This window comes from Camponotus floridanus, unplaced genomic scaffold, assembly GCF_003227725.1.
Source record: "Camponotus floridanus strain SB8 unplaced genomic scaffold, Cflo_v7.5 scaffold2, whole genome shotgun sequence".
Taxonomy (NCBI): domain Eukaryota; kingdom Metazoa; phylum Arthropoda; class Insecta; order Hymenoptera; family Formicidae; genus Camponotus; species Camponotus floridanus.
The window spans coordinates 56,172-66,160 of record NW_020229325.1 but is presented as its reverse complement, the minus strand read 5'-3'; the positions used below and the strand labels follow the sequence as shown (position 1 = coordinate 66,160).

At 24.6% G+C, this 9,989-nt stretch overlaps 1 protein-coding gene across 1 annotated transcript; it reads right to left on the bottom strand.

Annotated features, from left to right (window-relative positions):
* Window positions 1-238: 238 nt before the first annotated feature.
* On the bottom strand, window positions 239-2,363 carry LOC105258272 (nucleolar protein 8). Its single transcript, XM_025408085.1, has 6 exons — window positions 2,152-2,363; window positions 1,860-2,027; window positions 1,561-1,754; window positions 1,234-1,493; window positions 526-768; window positions 239-462 (listed from the first exon to the last, which is right to left on the bottom strand). Exons 1-6 carry the CDS (start codon window positions 2,257-2,259, stop codon window positions 305-307), a joined length of 1,131 nt encoding a protein of 376 aa, XP_025263870.1. The 5' UTR covers window positions 2,260-2,363; the 3' UTR covers window positions 239-304.
* Window positions 2,364-9,989: the final 7,626 nt, after the last annotated feature.

Below are 9,989 nucleotides of genomic sequence, written 5' to 3'. Positions count from 1 at the left end.
ATGAGAAATTCCTTCTAATGTATATAAAAATCTTCACATTTAGTAAAATTTAAAAAAAAAATTATTCTAGAAAAAAGTACTAATTTTGGAAACAGATTGTTTACTATACATATACATATATATATATATATATATATATATATATATATATATATATAGTAAAAGAATTTTTTAGATTTTATAGATATGATTATATGAAATAATCTATAAAAATTTTTTTTAGATATACATATTACATAATTATCAATCTATTCATTACTGTATACTTTTACATACATCTACCTCAATAAAGTTGAAAAAAAATCTATTTTTTAAATCTTTTAATTTTCTTTTTCTTATTCCATGGCTGATGTTTCCTTTCGTTTGTACGAATTTTCGTACGTACAATCATTTTCAGCTCACGTCTCAAATTTTTAAAATCATCATTTGAAGTAGCTTCTGTATTGAAAAATTTTACAGCCTCTGAAATGCAATTATTCAATCATAGCATAAATATTCTAATTCAATAATTTTTCATATACATACCATTAAATCGAATATCTTCATTATCAAGAAATAGAGTATCTTTATACTCAAATAAGCTATTTGTACAAGTATTTTCATCAATCTTGTCAGCCATTTGTTTATCTGTATCTAGTGCTTCCTGTATTATATCTTCTTCACAATCAGATGAATCATATTTAAATACATTATTTTCATCAAAATTAAGCTTAAATTCTTTAGTTTTATTATTTTCTATAATAGTTCCACTATAATCTTCAGTATTTCCTGAAAATATACATTGAATTAAGAAATTAAGAAAATAGTGTAAAATAATATGAGATTCAAAGGATCGTTGGAAATAATATAATCGACCAAAACTAGCCAGAAATTTTTTGTTTATTGATTACGACGTTCAGTTCGTTGACGAAGTCTCACACCGACACATCGTTTTTATCTCTCAATTTCAAATTTATTAAGATGTAATGATCGTGCAAATGTGACTTGTACATTTTACAACACTATGATTTATATCTGTCATTTGATCTTATTTACTTAAAAAGGATCACAACCATATGGTCGAAATATCGTAATCAATAAACAAAAAATTTCTGGCTAGTTTTGGTCGATTATATTATTTCCAACGATCCGTTTGATTAATTGACTAGCGATATCAAGATAATTTATGTTATTTATTAATATGAGATTGTATATATACACATAAACGTATTTATATTGTTTTTACATAAGTACCCGTATTATCTTCTTCTTTCCTATGTGTTTTTAATAAACTAAATTCCTCTTTCTGCTTCAAACTTTCTGTTAAAGTATCAGATATAGCATAATATATATCCTTTGATACTTCTGGTTCTGGGAGTATAGGTTGCATCTCTGATATAGATTTATCATGTTTTTTCTTTTTAGTATTTTTCTCTTTAATTTTTGGCTGTGATTTCACTTCATATTCACAATGTTCATTTTCAGTTGGATCATATCGTATCATCAATTTCTTTCTATAAACATATAATCATTAAATATTGAATTAGATAATTACAAATGTTACAAATTAAATATTCTTACTTAGCTGTTTTTGTTTCCTGATTTTTTATTGCAAGAGGTGCTCCTAAAATATTTTCTAAAATATCTAACTGCTGTTTCTTCTCTTTTTGCAAATTACATGATTCATTGATGCTTTTGACAAGTTCAGTTTTTTCATTTTCATCTTTTATAAAGCGATCATCTAAAGTAAATCGTGCATCATTACCAAGAATAGTCTGTATAATAAAAATAAACTATATTAAATATCTTTAATTTAAGAGAAATAATATATATATATATATATATATATATATATATATATATTGCAAAAAAACTCTAACTTTTTTATGTTTATTTTCCTTGATATTAAATTCATCGCCATTCCATGGAGAATCTTCACTATCACTATTATTATCAAACAAATCTCTCTTCTTTTTTTTTAACTTAAGATTTTGCTGTTCATCAACATCATCATCAAATATAATTTTCTTACATTTGGTATTATTATCCTACGGAAATAAAAATGTAATTAAAAATACAAAACATTAGATTTGTAAAATAATAAAATTACAAGGAGTATACATACACACACACACACACACATATTTATTAAAAGCTTTATATAAAATTTACCAAGTTTTTTAATGCTTGCTGAATAAGTTGGCCTTTTGCTTTAAATGCCTGTTTCTTCTCCTTCAATGATTGTAAACGTTTCTTTTCAGATTCAGTAATTACACTCATTTTTAAGGCTTACAAAAAAAAATACTGTTAAAGCTTAAGAAACAAACATCTGTAAACACCATAATTAACCTCAATTATCATTATGAATTATGCAGAACAGAGAGAAAACTGAGAGGTGTCATGGCCCGTTTTTAGATGATCTCTAAAAGCGATACTCCCTCTATAGACATTAAAAACGTGGACATGAACTACAAAGTCTCGAATGTTCTCAGAGGATAACACATAATATGCACAATTTCTGGTTTTGTTCCGTGCTATGTGCACTAAATGCCGACCAGTGTTGTATAGCAAAACGCTTATGTATATAAATTAGTAGTAAATAAATTATTCAATCGCGAAAGATACTAAGATAATCTTCCAATGTAATGTTCAAAAATAGAATAAATATTTTTCTATATATTCATTGTCATATTTATATATTTTTATTTACAAACAACAAAATGTCTACTGTGGGATAAAAACATTTTTAACCGTATTCCTATAAATCTTCTTAATTAACAGTAAACTGATTTTTTATTTTTATCAATCATTTTTTAATTATTTAAAAATTTAATTGTTAATATACATATATAGAATTTGTTAAATTAATCACTGATTCTTTTGAAGTTTTTATAATTAAGATTCCAAAAATATAGATGTTGCAAAATATTTTAAATGTCTCTTTTTTTATATAAAATATAAAGAATTCATATGTTCCATTATTCTAATATAGCCAACATTATTTATATATTTTTATTATAATTTTCATACTAGCACAATATTTTTATGCTTAATACTTTATACATATAATACAATGTACTAAATAATAAAATTTAATATAATTACAAAATAGTATCTGAATTAATGAATAGGTTGTACACAAATTGTGCACACACTCTTTTAGTTTCTAATCATTTCCAATCATCATACATTTCTATCCAATATATTCTCTTCTTCGAATTCTTGGATTATTATGGTTTATTATTGTATTCCTTTATGTTAACATCATAAGGATTTGTCATGCTTCCTTCCTATAAAATCCATCGGAATATTTTCCATGGACATTTGTTCTCAGGTATAGATATTCAAATCACTGTAGTTGTTTTTTTCCATTTTCTCGATTATTATCTCTTTTTCTTCCATTTTATTCAAAAATATTAATATACGTATATTGTGTATTACATCCGCGGATCATAATCGATACTATCGAAGCGCACGATGTAATCATTCGACACACGTAGCACAAAAATTAAGACATTCTTTATCGAAGAGTAACAGGAACTTTAATAACTCACAATGTAGCACAATACAACACAAAATGTGAAACGTAAAATATGCGAATAGTTGGAGTCGTTGGAAACGCATCCGAAGTCTGACAGCTCGAATCTCTCTTGTCTGCTCTTTTTTTTTAAACAACTCCTAGCATTAAGGAATGATTCTTAACTTGATTTGACAAGCCGAATTCAGGAACAAAACAATATGTATATATTTATAAATTGTATGTATATATTTATAAATTTATATATTATTAATTTATATATTATATAAATATACATATATATATATATATATATATATATATATATGTATTTATAAAATTTTGGTATCTCTCTTAGTCTGACTCTTTCCCTTTGACCTGTCCGGCATGGGTAACCCTATCAGTAACTGCGAATATTCATATTCTTCTTATATTTAAGATCACCTTAAGTAAAGTTTGAAAATGTCACATGACCATTTTATTAACCGAATGAAATCTTAAGTACTTAAGAGATAATCTTAAATAAAAGAATAATCTACATGAATATCGATGTTATCGCCGGCATAGCTCTCTGGATCATTAGAGTACTCAAACCTCCTCATCCGGCAAAAACCTTCGGTAAGGTGGAGATACTTGAGGAGGAATTTTTTTTTATTTTATTTTTTTAATTTATTACAAAGGTTATTACAAATTTTATTACAAAATTTATTACAAATTTTGTTTACAAATATTACAAATGTATACAAAATTTACAAAATTTATTACAATGTTACAAATATGTGTGCATACATATAATGATACAAAAGTTAATATAAAATATATAATTTGAAGCTAAAATAGTTCATTACATGAGATTACACGAAAATATCGAAAATATCCGTAAAATACAGAATTTATTAAAAATTTTCATATAATTTAGACAAGACTAATTAGCGATTATTGAATTATATGATATTTATTATTAATAATCTATGTAATAATAGAGTTTTATAAGATTTATATAATGTAAACAATCGCGATTCAAAGAGTCATTAATAAATTATCAATGGTCTTTTAAATTGTAGGAAAAAATTGTTGCACAACAAACGTATTTTGTACAATTTATACTATTTGTGCAATTTTGTACTATTAAAGACTATTTAAAGAATATTTAAAACGCGAAAAGAGATAGACAAAGCTTCGATGTAAATCAATGATTAAATTATAAGATAAATCACTACTTAAAATTCGCGAGGAAACGCGATAAATAAATAAATCGATGATATTCGGGACAATTGCGGTATGTATAATTTTTATAATATCGAAGCATACACGCGCGCGATATATATGTAATATGTAATGTTTGCAAATATAAAATTCAAGGTCCGATTTATTCGTGATTAACGCGCGATTTTATACGAATGTCGCGATTGAGAATAACATATATATATATTGTATCTCGTACGTGATAGCTAAATAATATAAAATGGGGATCATGAGTTTTAAAAAAATTAAAAAACCGCGTTATCGCCAAAGTTTCGATGTAAGTTAACGATTAAATTATAAGATTATAAATTGCGACTTAAAATTCGCAAGAAAACGCGACGAATAAATAAATTAATGATATTCGGAATATTCGATTGCAATACATATAATTTTTATAATAACTGAAGAATACCCTCAATAGACACGCGCGCGAGATAATTACTATAACTGTAATTACTATACACAAGACTAAAATACATTTCGCGCATAATTAAAGACTATTAAAGAAAATATTCAAAAACGCGAAAAAATAGAAGAACTTCGATATAAACCGACGATTAAATTATAAGATAAATTGCTATTTAAAATTCGAAAAAACGCGATGAATAAATAAATCGATAATATTTGGAATATTTAATTTCGATATGATAATATATAATTTTTCTAATATAATAATTAATATCCGGTTAATATTCGACAAAAAGGAGAACGATCTTAAAGATGGAGAATAATTAACATCTTGTTTTTATATCAGATTTCGCAAGAACGATCTGCGAAGAAAAGTTAAATGACCCATTAAACGTCAGGGATTCCACTGTAGGAGAGAACGAATCCTGGATCTTCCAGACTACTCCCGATAACAATGATTTCAGTAATAAATCAACGACAATTACCCTCATTGTCATTTAATTCACGATTAAAATTTACGTCAGAAAATATGTTCTATCATTATTAAAAAATATATCTCTTTATTGAAAACCAAATGGATATAATGATTTTTATGTAAATATGATTACGAACAATTATATTTATAAATAATGAAATACATGCATCATTGGAACTTGTGTTAAATGTGCGAATACGTATAATAATTTTGGGGTACCAACTGTTCGCGCGCGCGAGACGAATCAAACCCCATAACAGCAAGATTTAAAAAAATTTCAATTCGAATAATTTGTAAGATAAAATAAATCAAATAATTTCAAATAGTTAAATCTATGTACTACTTTTTTATTATTTTTAGTAGCATTTAAATTAATTTGCCGATATCTTACTGTTATCAAGGTACCCATTCGATTTGTCTCATAATTTTTGTGTACTCGCACATTTTATGTTACATTCATATATATAATTTCGTACGTAACATATGTAATATTAAGAAAAATTATAAAAATTTTTTGGATATGTTAATTTGTGCATGTATTTTATTATACATACATATATAGATATATATAAATTAATGTTCTCTAAAATGGTGGGCTGTCCAACATCTGCAAATAGTTTCTTAAAAGAAACTAAAAATTAATTAATATCCCCAGTACCTAGAAATAATTTCTCAAACAAGACAAGTTATATTAATTAATAAAATATATTCGTTCGTAATCATTTTTATCAAAAAAGTCAATAAAATCTAATTGCAATTTGAAATTACTTGAAAAATAAAAATTTATATACAATAATTATATCCATATGTAATCTACTATTAAGATTTTTTAGTATTAAGACAATAATATGAATAGTAATAATGATAGCACATTTTTCAATGAAGAAAATATGTATTTTTTTCTTTTCTAAATGCATTATTTAAATTAATCCGGATTTAAAGAGGCGTATGGCGTTCGTCGTTGACGTTACTCCGAAATCATTGCTTTCAGGAATTGCCAGGAAAACCTGGGATTAATTACAATCCTACAATGAAAATTCCTAATTTTCAACAGGACATCGAACTAGACGTCGCAAATGGATCTTACAAGAATCGATAATAAATAATTCTCCATGATGAAAATCGTTTCAACTCTTCACCGGTACGAGTCACGCAATTTTTACTAATGGTCACCTCACGAGATGAACAGCGATAAGACTCCTTTATTAAAACGGCAATCTCGTTTAATAAACGCGCGAAGAACGCGGGAAGAACAGTTTTTTTGCATTCTTAATTTATTAATATATTTTACGAATATTATCTGGTACACGAATAGTTCTGACATGAAATTTGTAAATGTATAAATCTGATTAAAAGGAAATTATTAAATTCAAAATTAATTCGCGATTCTATAATATCGAAGACGATTGTTAAATTTTGTTAAATTAATATTTAATCGTTAACTTAACATCGAATCTTCACACTTTTATATTCGACTTTTTTATTCGATATTTTTTTTATATTTAATTAGTAATATTTAGCAATATTACAGGGAGGTACAGTTATAAGATTTTTTAATTAAAACGGCAATCTCATCTAAGAGATTTATATACAAAATGCGAAAAAACCGCGGAAAAAATATGATATTTTCGTAATCGTAATTTATTAATTTACTTTACATTTAGTTCTGATATAGAATTCGTAAATAGATAAAATGAATATATATCATTAAATTTATAATAAATGAAATGCGATTCTATAAAATAGAAGGTGTTCATTAAATTTTACTTAATCATTAATTTAACATCAAATTTTTGCATTTTATATTTTGCTCTTATATTTGATATTTTTTTATATTTAATATAAAAAAATTAGCAACATTTGTAAAATTTATAATCTAATATTTATAAAATTGAAATATATAAAATTATATAAATTTAAAATTTATATATAAAATTTCCCGAATTTATTAATGACTCTTTGATATAAAAACACAAGCAACACAGTTAATTTTATGAATATTTTAAAAATATATACTATAGAAAAAAATATGTTTAATGAATTTCTGTTATATTATCATTATACGTATACTTTCGATAATTTTTCGTATAATTTACATAAGAATGCATTTCATATAATTTATAATCATAAATACAATTTAATATAATATAAATTACAGTCATAATTGTATTTCATATTCAATTATAATATCAATATTAAATCATAATTAAAATTAAAACAATTATAACTGCAGCTACAATCTTGAGTTTTAGTTATAAATTTGTTACAATTATTATAGTTACAAATTTATGATACTATCAATATCAAATAAATATATTCGATTTATTTAAATGTTTAAAAACATGAATAATTTGATATTAACAGCATTAACACTTGGATTTAATATTATGTAACTTTTATACATACATACATACATACATATATATATATATATATATTATATATATATATATATAATATATATTTTTAATTGATGAATAAAAAATTAAAAATAATTTATATTTTTAAAAATGAAATATAATATGTTAAATTATTTTTTAAATATTTAAAATTAGGCAATTTATTTAATTTTTTTGAAAATAATTTTGATAATTTAAATTTCATATTTAAAATATTTTTAAAAATAAATTTAATTTAATTGTTTTATATAATTTTAATTTATCCCTAGAATTATTGGAATAATTGGAAGAATGTTTGTAATATTGAAAGAAATAATGACCTCAACAATCTTATGAACCCTAACAACCGTATCAATCCTATGATATCAACAAACCCTATGAACAATCCCTAACAACCCTACTTCTTGATTAACTTATTAAAACGAAACTTATTCGAGATTTAAGGAGTCTCTCTCTAATATATTTTAATCATTGCCCTAATTACATTCCCTAATCGCGTGCCCTAACCGCGTACCTTAATCGCGTACCCTAGCTGCGTGCTCTTCAGGCCAGTTAAACCTACCTTTTGTCCTGGCCATTATCTCGCTCGATCTCTAATCAGAGATCGAAAAAGGAGATAAACACTCCTTCTTTTGCCGGCTGATTACCAGCAAATGAGCGTAAATATTTCACGCTCATCGTAACAATTGTAAAATCGAACGATTGTTCGTTATATATTTGAATATAACTTTATTTTAACTAAAATAAAGCCAAATTACTATAAATTTTTATATATTATATTAGACTGCTAACACGACCATATCTCATGATAAAACAAGGATAACCGTTTATAACTGGGCAGAATTTATGTCGGGTATCACAGAATTTAACATAATTTCAACTGTTAACAGTTTAGTATAATATATAGAGAATTCTTATAATATAAAAGTCTCTGTGCAGATTATCAATCAAAATTGATTGATATTATAATAATATATATAATTAGTAAATATTTATAGTAATATATAATTTATAATAAAATATAAAATTAAAGTGTGTATAACATTTATCATATTACAATTTATTTAATTAATGAATCATTTGGCTTTATCTTAAGTTAAAGTAAAGTTTAAAAATAATATCTAGAAACAAATTTTACGATGGATGAGCTACGATGAATAAGAAATTAGAAGATAAGTACTCATTATAAGAATAAAGTAGCATTAAAAATTAATAAAATTGATAAAAATATTAATGTGTGTTCTTTATTTAATAAATTAGACAAAATCTTTATAAAAATAATCTTTTCTTGATTTTCTTTTTTTAATTAATATTTAAATATATTTTTGCAATAAATGCAAAGCATTTCGAAAGAATTTATAAAATATTTATTTAATTCAATCTATCTTAACTCATCCATTTTTAAAGCAACGGATTTACCTACAATCTACAATCTACAATCTACATCTACATCTACATCTACAATCTCTACGAATCCGTTACTTTAAAGTAAAAAGTTTTTTGTTCACTCACCGGCACTGATGCGCAACAGCGGAGTTGTTATCGAAGCTCGTTGTCTGTAACATACAAATATAAAATTCATTTATAACAATACTCAAAATCGATATTTCAAAAAAATATTATTATGCGGAATTTCATATCCGGTGTAAAATAATAAGCAGTTGTAAACATGTATGGAAAAATTTTAAATTCTGAATAAATTCTGAAACCATCTTTTAAATACATATATAGAAACTTTTATATAACTTTTATAAAAATCTTTCTAATTTTTCTTTAATTCATTTAAATAATAAAACCGTATTATTGTGTGTACGATTTTTAACAGTAGATATATAAATAATAAATATTCACCATCAGGTTGTTCCGCTGGTGCAGGATGCCTCTCCTAGGCCTGCTCCTCCTCTCAGATCATCAGGATTGTTGCATCATCAGGGTTCTCGCATCGATCTATAACAAACAAAAGAAA